The following is a 21683-nucleotide window of genomic DNA, read 5'->3' on the forward strand; positions in this document are numbered from 1 at the left end:
CTCCTGCTCAGGACACTCATTCATATGAGGAGAGGATAAACAGAGAAAAGTTTCAACTTCAAGGAGGTCTAGAGGAAAGCCAGGATGTTGATCACAGACAATTTAATTACCCAGATATTGACTGGGAAATTGCTGCAGGACAAAACTAAGGAACAGCACATCCCTACCTCTGTAACTTCTTCCGGCTCTGCCCTCTTGCGCATCCCCAATTTTAATCATTCCACCACTCGCGGCCATACCTTCAGCTGCTGAGGCCCTAAGATCAGGAATTCCCCCTCTAAACCTCACCATTTCTCTCCCTCGCTTTCCTTCTTTAAGACGCTCCTTAAAACCTACCTCTTTGACCAAGCTTTTGGTCATCTGCTCTAATATCTTGTGGCTCAGTGTCAAATTTTGTTTGATAACATCCCTGTGAAGCACCTTGGGACATTTTACTATATTAAAGCTGCTATATAAATGCAGCCTGTCATTGCTGTTGGTTGCCTCGTTATTCCTTTCAATGACAGGCTACTCCAAATGTAATATTTAGCAATAAAAATTAGGAAGATGAGAGTAGGAGGCCAAGCAGAACTTCAACTTTGTAGAAAGATTAATCGACTCAGTTTGAGTTTGAGAAGACTACTGAAGGAGGTAGTATAAATAAATTCAAGAGACAACTCCATTTGTAGAGAGGAGAGATTAAGCTGCATGAAGGCCAGTTGGTAGGGGAAAGCTATCAAAAAACAACCAGATTGTTGGGCATAAACACCATTGCTTGTTCCTAAATTTAAAAAAACAGAAGAAGCTAGAGATACTCAGGCAGCAGCTGTGGAGGAACAGAATCAGTCAGTTGATGTTTCATGTCTATTTATCTCAGGTTTATTCATTTATTAATTCAGAGAAATTATTCAAACCTCTGAGCTGAGAATTAAGGTCCACTATCAACGGAGCAGAAGATCCTGGATCTACCTCATCATCACAAGGCACTGGGACTGCCCCAGGTAGCAGTGATTTATATTCCCCCTCCCCCACCCTAAAGAAGATTGCTCCCTCCCTCCACAAGCAAATGTCTTGAGCCAACATCCAGCAGAGATTGTGCCCAGCCCCAAAGCCCCTTTCCACACAGTGAGCAGTGGTTTCCACAACTCCACTTCCCAGCAACCAAAGATGAAGAATGGGACACCTAATGTTGCAATGAGGAGGCTAGCCAGAAGAGTTTTGGAATAGTTGAGTCTGAAAGTAATAAGACCATGGATGAGGGGTTCAGCAGCAGAGGAACAGAATCTAAATATTACCTAAAAATAAGGGAAGAATGCACGTCTTCAAAAAGGAGAATGAAATATGTCTGGTTGCCCAGGTCCAATTATACTGCATCCTCTAATTCTGTTCCACCTGAGGACCACATATAGAGGTAGGGAAACAGGCAGAAGGAATTGAGGTTTTACAGTAAGAAAGGATTCCAAAAAGAGATGAATTAACAGGAAATGAACCAGAGAAGCAAGCACATGAGATCACCTAGGCAATAGCCATCACAACTTAGAAAGTTTTAAGATAATGGCTGAGTAAGACAAAAGTAAGACAAAGATCAAAGTAATAGATTGGAAAAGAGCTAATTTTGAGGGGATGAGAATGGAACTAGGGAAGGTAAACTGGGCAAAAATATCAACAAACAGAGAGGACAGCAGTGGGAAATATTGAAACAGGTGATCAACAGAATTCAGAAGAAATATATACTGCTGAAAAATAAAAACAAACTAGCTAATAATGAAACACCATGGATGAGTAAAAGCGATATGGGTAAAAATGAATCTAAAGAAAAAAACATATATGAAGTCCAGAGATGACAAAGAAAAGTATCGCAAAATGGAATATGAAGAGGTTAAGAATGTCAAAAACAATTAGGAAAGCAAAGAACAAGTAAAACATTAAATTATAAGGAACATAAAAAGAAATAGTAAAGTATTCTACAGACATATTGTTAACACTCATGTTAAGAGAAGTGACTGAAAATACAAGAACCCAACCTGAAGAGTTATAAAAATTGACTTTTCCTTTCAAAGGTGAACAATCTGCTGCAAAAATGACCGCCAAAGGACAAACCTGTATATTCAAACTGTCTTACTGTCTGGTAAGAACAAAAAGATACATTCTAAGCTAAGAGATGTCAATTACACCCATTCTGAAACCATCAAGAGACATTTTTGAATTGAATGATTTCTTCTGAAACAAAGAAGATGTGAAGTAGCCACATCTCAGGCCATTGTCAGTCACCACAGGGCAGGAGATCTACAACTCCCAACAGAGGCAACATTTTGACCTTAAAAAGTAGCTATCTGGAGGGAGAGAGAGAGAATCAGACCAACATCCCTGTCACAAAACCGTGCTATGTCGAATGATTTTTTTTTTAAATCCACTGACTGAAAATCGGAATATTAAATTGGTGGAGACAAACCACTCAAACCTTGTAAGCTTCGGACTCTGCCTGCCGAGCGTGACTACTGAGGCTACAGTCTGCTGCAGACTGCAATTGGTCTGTGTTTGATTATGTTAGTCTGCTCAGTGATCAATGTTCACTGCACTTAATTACTTAAGCCTGACGGTGGAGCTACAGAGTTTTGAGAAGGTTTAGAAAAAAGAACAGAGACTCCGTTGAAGAAAATCAGCCGCATTGCTACCTCCCAGAGAACCACCGAATCAGCCTTCCACATCATCATCCGGAAGCCGAAGAATCACCGAATCAGCCATTCACATCTTCAAACTGGAAGTCTCAGGACCACAAAAGGAAATTCGCACAACCACGGAATTCAGCCTGAAGCCAGCCGAGTCACCAATTTCCACAGACTTTATATTTATTTCTCTGGACTCTAATTCAACTAATCTATCCTTCCCCACTCTGTAACCTATTTTAGTGTGTGTGTAAAAAATGGAGCATATTTTGTTCTTTTACTTAGATCGGTTTAGGTAAAATAAAGCTAACCTCTTTGTTAAACTCGAGAAAACCTATCTGATTGGCTCTTTTTATGATCATGGTGCGTAGACAGTTAAACACTCACTGAATTGGCAAGTATATCAACTTCAAAAAGAAATAAACCTGTTGTGGTCAAAAAAGGAGAGGGAACAGAGGGAAGCCCCTTGACCCCTCACCTGATTGTAACAATCCCCAAAAGTCTGTCCAGCCGAGAGCTGAGATCTCCAGAAAAAGCCAAAGAAAGTGCCCCGCTATGAATTCTGAACTTCAACTTGTGCAGCAGAGAACTGGAAGTGACCCCCCGTCTCCAGATTGAAGTCTCAACTACCAGAGAAATCTACAAAACCCTGGCCTGTAACTTCTAAAAGAGAAATTGACCTCCATGAACACTGAAAACCTACCTCACTTCAAACCACTTACCCCTTTTCCTTTCTATCTCTTCTTATGTGTGCATGTGCGAGTGAATGTGTGTGTGGGTATGGTTACAACCAATTCAGGAATGAATATTGCTCAATAAATAATTAATCTTCCATTTGAAACCTGCAAGAAAACCTGTCGCTGCCTGTTTATTTGGCAAATAAAACAAAAGGGGTTAAAGCCCCAGTAACAAAAAATACTTGCTGCGGTCGGTTGAGAGTTAAACAGTGGGGACCACCCACACCTCTCACTACCTGGCCATAACATTATAAATAACAGAAAAAATCAAGATAAGGAAAGGGTGACTAAGGGATACACATGATCAACTCACAGATAATGACAGCGAAATGGCAGAAATATTGAATAACTATTTTGCCTCAGTATTTACTAGGGAGGCTAACAAGGTGGACATGACATTAGGCAAAGAGATCAAAAGAAATCAAGACATTTAAGATAGCAAGGGAGGAGATAATTGATAAACTAATTAAACTTAGAGAGGACAAAATCCATGGTTCGGATGGATTCAATCTGTGCATATTAAAAGTTATAGAAGAGATAATAGAGACACTCTTTTATATTGATAAAAATTCAGTAGGAAAGAGAAACGTGCCAGAGAGCTAGCGGAAAGATGATATGATTCCTATATTTTAATAGGGATAGAGTGCTAGGAAAGATAATGGAATCTTTACTCAAAGATGTAATAAACATCCAGAAAGCAAAATATAATAAAGGGGAATCAGCACAGGTTTTAAAAGGGAAGGTCATGCTTGACTAACATTACTGAATTCTTTGAAGACGTAACAGAAAGAATAAGCAAGGGTAATGAAATAGATTTTCAAAGGGCCTTTGATAAGGTAAACTCATGACTAAGGTCAGAGTATATAAAGTCAGGGGTCAAGATAGCAAGCTGGCTTCAAAACAGAAAACAGAGTGTCGGGGTCAAAACCAGTTACTCAGATTGGCGGAAGGTGAGAAGTGCTGCTCCACAGGGATCATGATATACATTAATGATTTGGGTTTGGGAATCAGAAGTATAATTTCAAAATTTGCAGACAACGACAAATTGGAAAGCGAAATCAATAACAAGGAAGACTGCAACAAAGTACAGGAAGATTTAATAAACTTCCAGAATAAGCATATCAATGGCAAATTAATTTCAATATAGATAAGGGCGAGGTAGTGCATTTTGGTAAGAGAAATATGGAGGCCACAAGAGTCTGAATGGAGTAAAGGCAGTTCAACAATGCCATAAAAATGCAAACAAAGTACTTTTCATTTCTAGAGGAATAGAATTGAAAAGAAGGGAAGTTATGTTAAACTCGTATAGAACCTCAGTTAGACCACACTTGGAGCATTATGTACAGTTCTGCTCACCATAGTATAAAAAGGATAGGAGAACTGAGAGGTTATAATTAGTCAGGAAAGACTGATCAGGCTGGGGATATGCACACTGCAATCACAAAGCCTCGAGAACATTTAATAATTTTCTGCAAAAAGTAGAATGACTTAAAGAGGTAATACAGTCGCTGAGAAATCACTTCTGTGTTCACTGCTCCTCATCACAATAACTTTATTCATGCTGCAATTGAACCGTTCAGATCAGAAAACATTCTCGCTCCACAAAGCGTTACTGTATCATGTGCACGTGGTATTATTTCGCAAGATTTACCACGGTTCTGCCTGCCTGCTTTTTACAGCTGAAAACAGTGACTCCTTCCGCCTTTACGTAGATACTAACTTTCATTTAATCTAGTCTTGACCGAGGACATATGGATCATAATCTATTCCCAGTCAACTGGATGAGATATTGAGCTTGCACTGTTCAAGTCTCCAGGCCACAGCGTTGAAGCATATTAAATCTGTGCAGTTTTGGCTGCGCCTGGCAGTTCCTTAGCAAATACCCATGTATCTCTAAATTTTTTCCTCCCTGTTTTGGTCTCTACAGACAGTGCACCACCTGCAGCTCAGACGACAACCAACCTGTTCGCAGAATTCTCTGCCAATCCCTACTCTTAACCTGATCATTTGGAGGTATTTAAGAGGAGGCTGGCGACCGTTAGGCTTCAATGTCTTTTCTCCCCAGACTGACGAGAAACTGGGCTCCCCCTGGAGCGGTCACGCAGCAAATGCAGCAATTCCAGGGCACAACCCTGCAGCTGACCACTGTTCTCCAATTCCAACCGGAAGGATCCAATCTGCCAATTCCCTCCACTGCCAATATTACTCATTAAATTGCAGCCTTCTTCAAAACTTCGAGTCAGTGCTCACTGTCATTTTCAATGGAGAATGTGATCCCGGTCCATGGTTACAAAGAACCCAAAGCACCTTATTCTCTCAGCTTGTCTGTGCACTAACGGAGAAATAAAAACACAGGATGTCTGGGTGAGTAGCTCTCCTGCATTCTTATCTTCGAGGAGTATGGAAAGCACCAGGGGGGCATAGAGTCAGCCCGATCATAACCTTTATATGAACCTCTTTAATGCTCACTAAAGAAAAAGGAGCTTACATTTCTATAGCACCTTATACAACCTCAGGCTATCCCAAAGTTCTTGACAACCAATGAGTTATTTTGAAGCGTTGGCGCTGCAGGAAACACAGCAGCCTATTTGCATGCAGCAAGCTCCCACAAAGCACAATGTGATAACAGCCATATAATCTGTTTTAGTGATATTGATTGAGGGATAAATAGAGAACACCCTGCTCTTCTTCAAGTTAGTGCTTTTAAACTATATCTACCTGAGAGACCAGATGGGATCTTGGCTTAATACCTCACCAGGTATTCGTGCAGAGAGATCGACCGTTGACATGCTGTTCTCCCTTCGTCAGATACAGAAGAAATGCCGCGAACAACAGATGCCCCTCTACATTGCTTTCATTGATCTCACCAAAGCCTTTGACCTCGTCAGCAGACGTGGTCTCTTCAGACTACTAGAAAAGATTGGATGTCCCTCAAAGCTACTAAGTATCATCACCTCATTCCATGACAATATGAAAGGCACAATTCAACATGGCGGCACCTCATCAGACCCCTTTCCTATCCTGAGTGGCGTGAAACAGGGCTGTGTTCTCGCACCCACACTTTTTGGGATTTTCTTCTCCCTGCTGCTTTCACATGCGTTCAAGTCTTCTGAAGAAGGAATTTTCCTCCACACAAGATCAGGGGGCAGGTTGTTCAACCTTGCCCGTCTAAGAGCGAAGTCCAAAGTACGGAAAGTCCTCATCAGGGAACTCCTCTTTGCTGACGATGTTGCTTTAACATCTCACACTGAAGAGTGCCTGCAGAGTCTCATCAACAGGTTTGCGGCTGCCTGCAATGAATTTGGCCTAACCATCAGCCTCAAGAAAACGAACATCATGGGGCAGGACGTCAGAAATGCTCCATCCATCAATATTGGCGACCACGCTCTGGAAGTGGTTCAAGAGTTCACCTACCTAGGCTCAACTATCACCAGTAACCTGTCTCTAGATGCAGAATTCAACAAGCGCATGGGAAAGGCTTCCACTGCTATGTCCAGACTGGCCAAGAGAGTGTGGGAAAATGGCGCACTGACACGGAACACAAAAGTCCGAGTGTATCAAGCCTGTGTCCTCAGTACCTTGCTCTATGGCAGCGAGGCCTGGACAACGTATGTCAGCCAAGAGTGACGTCTCAATTCATTCCATCTTCGCTGCCTCCGGAGAATACTTGGCATCAGGTGGCAGGACCGTATCTCCAACACAGAAGTCCTCGAGGCGGCCAACATCTCCAGCTTATACACACTACTGAGTCAGCAGCGCTTGAGATGGCTTGGCCATGTGAGCCGCCTGGAAGATGGCAGGATCCCCAAGGATGCATTGTACAGCGAGCTCGTCACTGGTATCAAACCCACCGGCCGTCCATGTCTCCGCTTCAAAGACGTCTGCAAACGCGACATGAAGTCCTGTGACATTGATCACAAGTCATGGGAGTCAGTTGCCAGCGTTCGCCAGAGCTGGTGGACAGTCATAAAGGCGGGGCTAAAGTGTGGCGAGTCGAAGAGACTTAGCAGTTGGCAGGAAAAAAGACACAGGCGCAAGGGGAGAGCCCACTGCGTAACAGCCCCGACAAACAAATTTTTCTGCAGCACCTGTGGAAGAACCTGTCACTCTAGAATTGGCCTTTATAGCCACTCCAGGCGCTGCTCCACACATCACTGACCACCTCCAGGCGCTTACCCATTGTCTCTTTAGATAAGGAGGCCAAAGAAGACCTCAGCAGAGAGACAGAACTCCCTTGGCACTGCATAGATTCTATACTCATCTCCAGATTGGGACTTGAACTCGCAACCTTCTGATTCAGAGGCAAGAGTACTACCCACTGAGGCAAGGCTGACACTAGCTTATGCAATTAGGTCTGAATTAAAAACCTTCTAGCTTGACAGCACTGTTTACTGAGCTGCAGGCTCCCACAGATTTGGGAACGTTGAGCAAAAAGAGACCAAAACAAACCCACCGGGTTAGGCTTCCCGCATATCGTCTGCCAATTTCACCAGCAGATCTGAATGGGTGGGCGGGAGCTAGTTGTAACACAAGCCTGACCTCCCTCCGCTTTCTGGTGGGCAGACCCAGTGCTCTAAACTGTAAGCACATGAATGCAAGTTAAATTAAAATGAGAGAAATAAGGCCTTGGCTGTAATTACTCGCCACCCCAATCAAACACAAGGATTTAGCGGTCACCTGCAAGGCCCCAATGTCCAAAACCCAAAGTTGGTGGAAGGAGCCATGAAGGTGAACCTCAAGAGGGACCTGTACAGGTCTGATGTGCAACCCCCAAAACCTCCCTCCAAAAGTGATTGACTTCTTTAGACAATTCGCCTCTTTCTCTCAGTACAAGCAGCAAGACTCCGCTGAAACGCCTCCCGGGCAGAATCTGGTCGAGCTCCCTTCTGCATGCTTAGCTTTGTAGGTGTAATATCAGGAAACATCTTTTCCACATAAAAAGATACTAGAAATCTGAAACACTCTGCTGCGGAAGGCTACGGATGCTGGGGGGAGGGGGAGGTGTAAGGCGTGGGGGGAGGGGTCAATAGAAATGTTCAAGCCATTTTTGGCTTGATTTTTGTTCAGTAAGGGTATTAAGTGATATGGAGCAAAAGCAGGTAAATGGAGTCAAGGTGAAGATTAACTATCATTCAAGAGAATGGCCGCAGAGGCTCGAGGGGTTGAATAACCGACGCCCGTTCTTCTGTTGCTAATGATTGGCAGCAGGAAATTCAGCTGGGTTCTGGTAGCCGTAAGTCCCACTTTGCCAGAGGTGTCCCTTGCCCCAAATTTCAAAACCAGGACTTCGGTTTGAATGAATCAACCCATTGTGCTTGATAATCATGGCCAACTCCAGGGCATTAACCTACATTATCCACCCCTGCCCAGTGCACAGGTGATACATTCATCACCCCAGCCATTCTGTGCTGTAATGTGGCTACCCATATCCTTGTAACCTACGCAGAAAAATTTAATTTAATTTAATAAAGGGAGATTTAGTTGAGGTGTATAAGATTATAAGAGGCCTAGATAGAGTGCATAGGAAGGACCTATTTCCATGAGCAGAGAGGACAATAACCAGGGGGCATAGATTTTAAGTAATTGGTCAAAGGATTAGTGAGGATTTGAGGAGAACTGTTATCAACCAGAGGGTGGGGGTGGGGATTTCAAACTCACTGCCTGAAAGGGTGGTAGAGGTAGAAATCCGGATTGCATTGAAAAAAAACTTGAATATGCGCATGAAGTGCCGTTATCTGCAGGGCTACGGACCAAGAATTGGAAAGTGGGATTAGGCTGCCTAGCTCTTTTTCGGCCAGCACAGACATGATGGGCCAAATTACCTCCTTCTGTACCATAAATTTCCAATGTTTCTAAAGCTGAGAAGCAAAATGGACATAATTAAACATAGGTGCTGGGCTGCACATTTAGCACAAACTCCATTTTTCCACAGAAAGTGTACGAGGTCCATGGAGGAAGTGTTGCCCATAGGATGTTAAACATTTCTCCATCATACATCACCTCCATGGCCATGCGTTATAGAAATCTTTGACTTAATTAGGCCAATGTGGTACCTAAGTGAATGTCTTCCACAGGACCAGCCACATGTATAAGCTGCAATGGGCTGAATGGCCTCCTTCTGTGCTATGGTTCTATAACTGGAAGGAGTGCTCAGACACATGGAAAACGCCGCACGTACATTAAACACTGAGATAGCATGTGGAGTCTGGGACACTTACTTCGGACGTGATTTTCCGCGCAGTGCAGCATATCTGCCGCATGAATAAACTGGTATCCAGTCCCTCGTGCCCGGAGCTCAGCCTCTGTGTATCCCAGAACAATCTTCCCCCTGACACAAAGAGCAAAGGGTCAACCATTGAGTGCAGAAACTCATTAAGTGGCATGCTTTGAAAAATAACCAATAACTTCTGAGTGCAAATACTCATCAAGGGGTATGGCTTGAAAAATAACCAAGAGCTTCGTGGTTGCTTTTTTGTTTACTCATTTTGTGGGACGTGGGCATCGCTGGCTCAGCCAGTATTTATTGCCCATCCCGAATTTACCCTTGAACTAGGCCATTTTAGAGTGCATTTTAAGAGTCAAGCACATTGCTGTAGGTCTGAACTCACATGTAGGCCAGACCAGGTAAGGACAGCAGATTTCCTTCCCTAAAGGACATTAGTGAACCAGACGGGTTTTTACAACAAGTGACAAAGGTGCCAATGTAGAGAACTTACTACATATTTAGGGGGTGAAATTCCTTTCTTTAAAGAAAAAGGGACAACTACCTGTTTCTCCATAAATGGAAGGTCCTCCATTAAAGATCTGGTTCGTAGCTATCAGCTGGAGCAGGAATTGCAAGGGGTGCTGCAAATTGATCCAAATGTCCATGGCCTTGGAGGGAGATCATCTAGAGTTCAAGCTCCTGATTGCTATCCTATGAGCCTCTGCCTGTCTGTCCCGTGGAAAAATGCACTTGCACAGATGTCAGGTATGAACATGATCTTGTGCCAGCCACTGCTGACGCTCACACACCAAGAGTGGCTTCTGAGTGAGGTATCAGGAGGCTGCTGGTGGAGTTGTTCCCCACCATGAGTCAGTGCCTTAGGGAGCGTAGAGAAGTTCCAAGTAAGAACAAAAAAAAAAATGATAAATTAACAAGGGCTGGGTTTCACATCAAGACTGTGACTGTTAGCATCAATAAACTGGGGCTCTAATTCCCTGCTTAGGTTTACAAACTGACATTTTGAACAAAACCAGTGGGTTTCTCCAGATTTGGAGATCCATGTAGGACTTTGCCATAGAGAGCTACTGAAAAAAATGATGTTCTTTCCCTCCTGCAATCTATAGCCATGACTTTGCCAATGGCTTCAAATGACAGCTCCTTATTTCCATGAATTAAATAGAATGTGGGGCATTGAATTAGTAGAGCTGGCTGCACATTAACTGGGCAACTGACAAGGATGGTGCAAAGCTATACGAAAACACCTCAGATTAATGAAGGATTAGAATATAGACTGGATGGAGAATAACCTGATTCATAAATTATTTATATAAAACATAGACTGTAAAAGCAAATAAATCTTCTGTAAACCTGTCATTAATGACAGCAATCATTAATCTTACTGTGGACCGCATGAAATCCTAGTATCTGAAAATGACACGTGTGCACTTAAAAACTCAACTAAAATGCCAAGTAAACTTGAACACATAAACACATGAAAGAGAGCGACTGGAAACTTGAATCGTATGTTGGAGCTCATATGATTTTTAGAAACTGCCAAGTTTCATTCACAAAGTTAACTGCTCTGCTTGAATCTCTCAATTTGATTGCCATCAGTAACTCACTCCCAGAGAGCAACAGTTACTTTTTCTTTCCAAATATCATATAAATTTGACATGATTTGGCATGGAACGGGAGGATTGTTTGGTTTATAACTCTTCAGCATCGACCATGGCCATGAATGCACTCCATTGTCCCCAACTTCCTCAGGGTCTGGGGCAAAGCTCTGGTGTGAAAGGAGTGGGAAAGCTGATGCTCATTGTGTCCACTCCACCGATAGATTAAGAATATAAGGTGGAGCCATCGGGATACCGACATCCACCAGAACTCCTGCAGCTCCTTCCTTCTTTTCCCTGAGCAAGCTAGTCAGCAGCAAGTTATTGCTGCCCAGGTCAGTGGAATTAAGTGGGCACCACTGGGGTGTCCAAAAGATTGAATGAAAAATCTTCAGCAGGTCCCACTGCTTCTGCCCAAGTAGTTGTCAGGCATTTGTGCCCTTCCTCCTCTCCCCCCGCACCGCCCCCCCACCCCCCACAGTGCTATACATTAATACGCGTGCGGGCGACCATTGGATTTACTCCACTGACGTGACCTCACCTTGATCCCAATTTTCGGGTAGGGTCAGCAGCACGGGTTACGGGCAGATCACCATGGTGATGGAGTGGGGCCATGGACTTACGACCCCATGTCCTTAATGCAGAATGCACTAAGGTCCATTCAAGTGACCATGAAGTTGACGGGTTTCGTAAAAGCCCAACTGGCTGACTAATGTCCTTTAGGGAAGGAAACCTGCCATCTTTACTCGGTCTGTTCTATATGTGACTCCGGTCCCACATCAACATAGTTGACTCTTAACTACCCTCTGAGGTGGCCTATCAAGTCAATCAGTTGCATCACGGGTAACTAGGGGTGGGCAATAAATACCAGCAACGCCCACATCCCGAGAATGAATTAAAAAATAAGGGTTGCGTCACTGTCATAGATTTATCAGCAAGTGGCATCAGGGAAATTCTGAAGCATTTTACCAATGGTATCCTATCTCTAAACTATTTTTGACTATACAAAAGCTTCCATAGTCCAAAGATGACAAAAGTTTTTTTTTTAGCTTTTGTCCCAGTCCCTTACTTGGCATCGCATGCGAGTGGTGTGAAGTCCAGCTTGTGCTTGGTCCTGAAGATCATGTTCTTCGTCCGAATCTCCAGGATGGACGGAGGCTGAAGAGGAGTTGCCACGGCAAACAGAGCCAGCTGAGGGGGGATGGGAGCGCCATCCTCAGCTTTCTTATTCTGTCCATGTAAGAACTTCAGTCGCCCCTGAAAGTTGAGAGCCTGGTAGAAAAAAAAAGGACCCAGCAGAAAAAAAAATTTTTGAGATTAAAATGAAAAGAAGGAATACATTGAACATTTAAACACATATTCTGAATACAGAATTTCTTAAAAAATATGGCAGAGTTGGGGAGAGGGTGTGCTGCTTATGTACTGATTGCTTTTTAAGCCCAGTGTTTTCTCCGTGCACTCTCTCCAGAATAGGGTGTGTACTTTCCAATGGAAGGAATGACAAGTGGGATCAAGCAGGCAAATGGCCTCACATCCTCATGTCTCATCCTGGTGTATAGTTCAATGGTTGTTAGCCACCCTTGGGTACCTCACCAAATGGCCCTTCTTCACATGCAAGCCTAAATAGTTGAGTCAGCTCATTAACAGCATGGTTATTAGCACTGGAAAATGGTAGACTTACACATTTCTAGGACGTAGTGTTGGCATTAAGCACTCACAGATCAGGTATAGCACAGCTAGGTGCTCCCATTGTGTGCCATACCCCGATCCCAGAAGATCCCCAACTTCCTCATCTTACCAGTGTAACATTTTAACTATGGGAATTTTTATGTTAGAAACTGGGTTGAAGCAGCTCAGCTGAACATTTAACATGGGGACCATAATGCCCAGTAAAATATTCAGTCAGTCCGAGCTGGATTCAAATGCAGGTTCTATTGGGTGAAAGGGTTAACTTGTTGCACCTCCTATGGGAATAATCTCAACCTGTCAGGAAACTGACGAGATCAGGTGCAACGTTGGTTTCACACTCCAACTGATTTAAGGCTCCATTGATGTCAACGGAGAGTGACATTGGCCTGGGGTGTAAAACAGTCCCCATCCTGTCAGGTCCCCAACGGGTTGCTTAGGTTGAAAGAATCCCCTGTATTTCTGTTCAATCAGAATAGCCCTGTTTACAAACATTTGCTTAGGGCAACAATCCCCAAGCAAATGCTTTACTCAGGCACGACTACCCAATTCTTTGACACTTGGAGTGATGAGCCATGCAATCAAAGAGAGAAAAGATCTTTTCACCACCTCAGGACATCCGAAGTGCTTTACAAACAATTAATTACTTTAGAAGTGTAGTCACTGTTGTAATGCAGGGAAACACAGCAGTCAATTTACACATAGCAAGTGCCCACAAACAGCAATCGGGTAAATGATGGGATCATCCATTTTAGATGTTAGTTGAGAGATAAATGTTGGCCATGACACCAGCAGAACGCTTCTTTGAAATAAACTATCAATGTCTCTTTGTAATTTTTTGGCTCACGTCTACACTACGCTATACTTACTATGCCACCAATCTTTCTATCATCAGCAAACCTGGATATATGGCTCTCTAATGTGTTATCCAAGGTATTAATAAATATAGTGAATAGTTGCAGCCCCAGCACAGATCCTTGTGGGACACCACAGGCTATATTTTCCCTCCGAGGGCCAGATAATGGAGTCGGGACTGTTTTTGGTTCACAAACCCACCTCCTGGGTGGCAACAGTCACTCTTTGGCATTTTCATGGCGGCGCCCCCTTAAATTGGCATGGAGACAGGTTCCCTGTCCAATTAAGGACAGTGGGCGGGCTCTCAAAGCTGCAGGGCCAATCAGAGTCTTCCCAGCATGAGAACAGCAGCAGCCTGCAATGAGTTTGATTGTATTAAGCTCATGGGTTAGATCAGTATCCATAATGGTGATGGTGAAACTATCGAATTGGTGTAAAAACCCATCTGATTTGTTAATGTCCTTTAGGGAAGGAAATCTGCCGTCCTTACCCAGTCTGGCCTACACATGACTCCGGACCCACAGCAATGTGGTTGACTTTTTTACTACCCTCTGAAAAAAGCCAGCAAACCACACAGATGTGTTCAAGCGCAATTAAGGATGGCCAAGAAATCCGTTATCTTTCTGACTTGAGCTACTCTGCTCTTCCCAATCCAAAGGAAAATTAATGTCTCCCATTAAAACAGTTCTGTTTTTGCTACATTCTACCACATCATTGCTGCTATCAGGTGGCCTGTAAACAACAATCATCACAATTATGAGGCCTATTTTCTTCCTCAATTCCAACCACAAGTCTTTTGCAGAGCTAAAAACAGTTTAACCCTCTGTAGTAATAAAAATAGAAAATTCTGGAAATGCTCAGCAGGTCTGGCAACATCTGTGAAGACAGAAACAAAGTTAATGTTACAGGTTGATGACCTTGCATCAGGATTGGTACAAGTTAGGAATGTAATAGGTTTTAAACAAGTCAAATGGGGGAGGGTGGAAAGGAAGAAAAGGGAAGGTCTGTGATAGGGTGGAAGACGGGAGACATTACAAGGAAAAAGAGTTGGTGGGGCAGAGCTAGAGGGACTGGTAATGGGTCAAGTAAAGAAACAAAAGAAACAGATGAGGTGTGAACGGCAGAATAATGAACTACTACTGTCCAAAAGCAAAAACAAGAGAGAAAAGGAAGAAAGCAAGATTAAGGCCGAAACATGCAAAGAGTACAAATCAAAATGGGGGCAGAGATTATGGTCTGAAATTGTTGAATTTAATGTTAAATTCCAGAAAGCTGTAAAGTGCCTAAGCAGAAGATAAGGTGCCGTTCCTCAGGCTTGAGTTGAGCTTCATTGGAACACTGCACTAGGCCAAGGACAGAGAGATCAGAGTGGGGGCAAGGCAGACCACCAGAAGCTCGGGGTCACGGTTACAGACTGAACAGAGGTGTTCAGCAAAGCGGTCACTCATTCCTCGTTTGGTCTCCCCATTGCCTTGTGAGCAGCGAATACTGTATACTAAATTGAAAGAAGTACAAGTAAATTATTGCTTCACCTGGAAGGAGTGTTTGGGGCCTTGGACAGTGAGGATACAGGAGATAAAAGGGCAGCTGGTTGATCTCGTGCTTGCATGAAAAGGTGCCGTGGGAAGGGGATGGGGTGTTGGGGGTGATAGAGGAGTGGACCAGGGTGTCACAGAGGGAACGGTTCCTTCGGAATGCTGAAAGGGGAGGGAAGGGGAAGATGTGTTTAGTGGTTATCATGCTGGAGATGGTGAAAATGGCGAAGGATGAACCATCGAATACGCAAGCAGGTGGGATGGAGGGTGAGGACAAGGGGAAACCTATCATGGTTCTGGCAGGTTGGGGAAGCGGTGAGAGCAGAAGTGCGGGAAATGGGTTGGACATGGTCAAGGGCCCTGTCAACTACGGTGGGGGGGAATCCTCGGTTGAGGAAAAAGGAAGACATATCGGAAGCCCTGGTTTGGGAGGTTGCATCATCAGAACAGATGCGTTGGCGACGGAGAAACTTGGATAAACCTGCTGTCGTCTGTCATTTTCATCACTGTCCTTACTATGAACATATGCTGTTTCACGTTTGTTAATTGTTTTATCTGTACTTATATATGGGTATATTCTTTTTGAAATATTGAGTCCTTTTTTGTTTGGGAAGTTTCCGATTGACTGAATGATCAAATTATGAATACTGCTTTTCTATTGGTGGCCACTTTCGAAAACTGATTATGTAAATTATGTGAGCAATCCCTAGCTTGTGACTTGGGATTATCACAAACTTTTGACACTTTTCAGTTAATCAACCCATTACAACAAATTCAATATTTTAAGGTGGAGGACAGTCAATGTGACTGGAGTAATTATGTGTGATTGTGGAACCGGGAGTTAATACGAGAGCGTGAATAGGGTTATTAAGAGTCTGTTTATTTCAATTTAAAATGGTGCCCTGGAAAATGGGAGATTTAAGGAACACCTCTGTGCCAAGTGTTTGGCTTTATACTTTGTAATTAAATACTTATAGATTTATTTTGGTTGTAATTTAAATTAATATTGTTGAAAATCACAGAGTATTTATTTTAAAAAGGGTAAAAAGCAGCTCTGGAGAATTACAAAGTTACACTTTGAACTTTTTCAAAGCACCTCTTTTATTGACTTAACAGCTGTGCTGAAACTGCTGTTAAACTGGCTGTCTCCTCCCCAGCTCCAAGTGTTTCTCACAGTGGAGAAGTAATTAACCCCTTACTTCTATTTGCCACACTGAATTGTAAGACATGCTGCATTAGGTTTTTTTTAAAGTATCAGTTTGAGGCAATGCCACCTTGCTCACAACTACAAAAGCTCTTGTGGAACAGGTTCTTTCGAGGCTGGGGAGCTCAAGGTGACTGCTGGTGATAATGGAGCATGACTTGAGGGCCAGGTCGTGAACGATATGCGCTAGGTTAGCATTAGAACAGAAAGTCCACATTCCACAGCACCCCTAGGCTTCCAGGCTAGGTACAAAGAATCAAAAGTTAAAACTACATTGAAGAAAATAGTCAGCGAGACTGAAATGGTAAAATACCCCTGATTTTGAAGCCAATTAGAGTGATCATTTTTAAAAGTAATGAAGCAATACCTTCTGACTTTTGAAGCCATGACAGGTCTTGGAAGAGCATCTCCAAAACATCTCTAAGCTGCCCTGATGATTGATAAGTTGCAGCAAAACATTGACACCGAACCTGATGAAAAGTCTTCTCTTTTCAGCTATAAATTCAGTTAATTGCTGATTAACTTCGAACCTGCAAGGAGAGTTATCCTCTTTTTAGATGAAAAGGAGGGCGTGGATGTTCCTTGCTGCTCTGATGGGTTCTGTTGTGACCAGTCAGGAAACAAACAACAGAGTATCTGGATACTCCACTTACCAAGGACAAGTGATTGTGAAGGCAGGTCAATATTTATCAGGCAGAATGATGCACTAAGACTTTTAACTTGTTATATTTCTAGCAAAGACACAAAGGTAGACAAGTTAATGTTCATCAATTGTGGCAATTGTTGGATCTGCAGATTCATGTTAAAGGCAAAAATGCAAGATCCCACATGTAACAAATCTAAACTGAACTAGGCTGTATGAATAAAATGTCTGAGACAAGGGGAAGGACCAAGTAATGGACTTATTGTGATTTGTGATTCTGGACTTTCCTACTGTCAAACTTTTCTCTTGTATCTTTCCCTTCCGATTTATGTAATCGGATATATGTAGAATTCAATCAGTACTACTGGAAATGAAATACACTTCTACCAAATGCAATTTGGGATGGAAATCAGGTGAATTGATATGAAGAGAATCTGGAAACATGATAAAACAATGCACAAGTAATTAAAGGGGCTGGTTAACATATAAATAAGGAGGACAGGGCATGTTACACTAAAAACAACAAAGACTATAAGGAAAAACTGCTCTTAAAGGCATGTGCAGTATGTATGAAGGAGTTTTTTTCTTTTAATCAATCTGATTCTAACGAAGAAACAGAAGGTGGCCATTTATCTCCTCAGGCCTGGTCCGCCATCTGTGACCAAACTCCATATACCCGCCTTTGCCCCATATCCCTTAATATCTTTGGTTAACAAAAATCTATCAATCTTAAATATAAAATTAACAATTGATCTAACATCAATTGCTGTTTGCGGAAGAGATTTCCAAATTTCCAGCACCCTGTGTATGTTGAAGTGTTTGCCTTATGATATAGAAAATAATTGGATCCTAAATTTTGTATGAGGCAAAGATATGAAAATATGGAAATTAAATGGGAATACGGATTGGTGGAAGATGCAAACATCTGGATGGATGTATTATGACGGGAAGTGATAATGGCAATGCTATCGCTATTGACATATCCACGCAATCTGAACTTATGAACTATAAAATGAATTTAAGAAATAATTCCAAAAGGGACACTTTTCTTGTAAACAAAATGGAGTAAGAGGTCAGGTAACCTTTCCTTTCCTGCCAATACACAAAGAACTACAAGAACACTGAGCTAATTTTGATGTCTGGACAGGTCTTGGAGAAGTTAGCACCGCAGCCTCACAGCTCCAGTGACCCGGGTTCGATTCCGGGTACTGCCTGTGTGGAGTTTGCAAGTTCTCCCTGTGTCTGCGTGGGTTTTCTCCGGGTGCTCCGGTTTCCTCCGACATGCCAAAGACTTGCAGGTTGATAGGTAAATTGGCCATTAGCAATTGCCCTTACTATAGGTAGGTGGTAGGGAAATATAGGGACAGGTGGGGATGTGGTAGGAATATGGAATTAGTGTAGGATTAGTATAAATGGGTGGTTGATGTTCGGCACAGACTCGGTGGGCCGAAGGGCCTGTTTCAGTGCTGTATCTCTAATCTAATCTAAGTCATTAAAATACAAATGACCTTTCTGGACACATCCCGGAGAAATCATTAAAATGCAAACGACCCTTTCTGCGGGAATAGCTACTTCTCTCCAAGTGATTGGGATAACAATACTGTTTTCCACTTTTTACTCCAAATTCAAATTCTAAAGAATGGGTGTGAAAAGCCCTACTTTAGCAAGGTGAGATGAAGATGAATGACACCTGACTCCATTGTCTAGCAATGGCCTAACCGTCAGAAACCATTTATGAGGACAATGGAAGGAGAAACTATGGTCACATGACAGAAACCAGTGGCTGGAGTTTAAGGAGCCCTTGATGTCAGGATCCGTGGCTGCGTGGGGGTGTTGAATATGGCCCTGGATGAGGCCCGCCATAGACCTCAACGCCTGCAGGGCCCGGCCCGATCCACCCGGTGGTGATGGGGCACCGTGGCGGCCTCCCTGCCGCTGGGCGATGGAAGCATAATCAACATATGCAAATAAAGTAAATTAATAGATTTGCATGTACTTACAATTAACCTTGATGCTCCGCGGCAATCTTTGGCCCGCCAGCCAGCACTCCTGCACCTTCGGTTTCCTGTCCGGGGAAACAAGGCCCAACACTGGTGGGAAGGGGGGAGGCAGGCTTCTCAGTGTGGGGGTGGGGGTGGGGGGAGGGGGAGAGGGTCAAATTAACGTCATGGGCCTAGGGGATGGTGGGAAGAGTTGAAGTTTAACATTTGTGCAGTTTGGCGGCGGGGGAATGTCAGATTGTAAAGGTCAGTGCTTTGGCGGGGGGGGGGGCGAAGAGCAAATAATTAATTTACTTGTTATGGGGGGGGGGGGGGCGGGAGAGGGGAAAAAGAGATGTATTTATTTATTTTCATTTAATCTTTCTTTAAATACTTAAATATGCCAGTAGGGCTAACAGTCCTTGAAAAATGGCGTCATCGCCTGCGCACAGGCAGCTGCCGCCATTGCTGGGAACAGACAGCCCACCCCCTCCATGTGATCAGGGATGGTTGTGGGGGCGGGGCTGCGGCCAGCCCCTTGCTATTTAAATGAGTCGCTGCGCTTGGAATCACTGAGGCTCTTGGGCGTGCAACCCGTTTGGGCGGGCCGCTATTTTTTTCGCCCTATGTCGGCAGCGGGCTCATAAAATTCAGCCCTAGGTTTCTGATACGGAGCTTTAATAAAGGCATATTCTGGGCAGACAAATGAGATCTATCGATGCCAAAGAGACAGGTCCCTGCCTAAGACTATCATCTTTGAACTACATGCAGGCAGAGACTGGGTTTGGCCTTGAACGTCCTACCTGAGAAATCATACCAGGACTTCACCAATGACTTTTGGCTGGAATATAACAAGGGCAGTCTACAACAGCGTATCTGTCTTTCTGAACCTCCCAAGTCTTTCTTCAGTGAAGGGAAAAGATCACAGGCCTGCACCATTTCAAGTCTTCACCCCAGGGAAAAAGCAAGTTTAGTAGAGAACTCTTTACAAATCATCAAACCTAATGCATGTTATCTTTATAACCTCTATCTTTTCTGGACTGAATGTCTATCTGTAATAGTGTGAGAGTGGGTGTTGTTGCATATATTTCAGTGTTTTATAATAAACAATTATCTTTCTTTTTTAAACTTACGAGAAAACCTGTAATTTGTCATTTCTTCATAATCAAAGCACACAGGGGTAAAGAACACTTTTTTTTTTCAAAACACTGTCCTCAGTCAGTCGAGAGGTGGAAAAGGGGGAACCATCCCTATCATCTCTCACCTGTCCGTAACACTATGCTAATGCAAGACCGACGGAAATATTTAAAGTGAACTCGATCGACTTGTTTGAAGATGACCTATATAAGGAGTTAGTAAGCTATCTAAGCCTAGTAGTTCCAGCAAATAAAGGAGGCTGAAAAGCCCCAGATACCTCCTGATGTTCCAGATGCTGGCTTCGTGGCTGTGATCTGCTGTAGAGGTCATCGTCAGCATGAGGCTTTACCGTGGGTGATGAATGTCCTAACTCAGCTAGACAGGCAAAGAGTGTTCTGAGAGAGGAAGGTATTGTTGTACACTTCATTTATTCAGTTTGGCAAACAACAATTTGCCTTGCGACGACCAAAACTAAAATATAAAATATCGGTGCATGTTGAGGTCCACAATGTTACAGAAATTGCAGTTAACATTGCCCTCCAGACAGAAGCCTTCTGGGCAGTTGTAAATTTTGTCCATCCAATCCCACCCCTTTCTTGAGTGTTAAATGCATGCTGCAATGCACCAGAGGCAACGTTATCATACTGCAGTGGCAGAATGCTGATACTGAACGGACTATTGTCACCCTGGGTAACCATAAATGATGAGAAGTGATATATAGCATCCCAGTCTCTGCGATCCTGCTATTAGCCCAGTAGGTCAGAGACTGGGAATTCCGCAGCGAGTAACTCACCTCCTGACATTGCAAAGCCTGTCCACCATCTACAAGGCACAAGTCAGGAGTGTGATGGAATACTCTCCACTTGCCTGGATGAATGCGGCTCCAACAACACTCAAGCTCGACAACATTCAGGACAAAGCAGCCCGCTTGATTGGCACCCCATCCACTAATTTAAACATTCAATCCTTCCACCTCCGATGCACAGTGGCAGCAGTGTGTACCATCTACAAGATGCATTGCAGCACCCCCTTTGACAGCACCTTCCAAACCCACAACCTCTACTACCTAGGCGGACAAGAGCAGAAGATGCATGAGAACACCACCACCTGCACGTTCCCCTCCATGTCACATACCATCCTGACTTGGAACTATATCGCCATTCCTTCACTGTCGCTGGGTCAAAATCCTGAAATTCCCTTCCTAACAGCACTGTGGGTGTACCAGCACCGGATGGGCTGCTGTGATTCAAGAAGGCAGCTCACCACCACCTTCTCATGGGCAACAAACACTGGCCTTTCCAGCAATGCTCACATCCCATGAAAGAATTTTAAAAAGCAGTCACTATGCCTCAAAAAGTACTTCATTGACTGTAAAGCACTTTGAGGCATCTGGCAGTCATGAAAGGTGCTATAGGAATGCAAGTCTTTCTTTTTTTAAGCATTG

The 21683-nt window shown here is 43.5% G+C and overlaps 1 protein-coding gene across 1 annotated transcript in view; it reads right to left on the reverse strand.

Moving 5' to 3' along the window:
- The window catches only part of ahr1b (aryl hydrocarbon receptor 1b), a 189926-nt gene that overhangs the window by 41175 nt on the left and 127068 nt on the right, over positions 1–21683 (reverse strand). Inside the window, exons 8-9 of the mRNA XM_068035885.1 lie at positions 12270–12472; positions 9601–9710 (exon numbers count right to left, since the gene is read on the reverse strand). Of these exons, the coding sequence (XP_067891986.1) occupies positions 9601–9710; positions 12270–12472 (313 nt within the window). The remainder of the gene's footprint in view (positions 1–9600; positions 9711–12269; positions 12473–21683) is intronic.

Source organism: Heterodontus francisci, chromosome 7, assembly GCF_036365525.1.
Source record: "Heterodontus francisci isolate sHetFra1 chromosome 7, sHetFra1.hap1, whole genome shotgun sequence".
Classification (NCBI taxonomy): Eukaryota; Metazoa; Chordata; class Chondrichthyes; order Heterodontiformes; family Heterodontidae; genus Heterodontus; species Heterodontus francisci.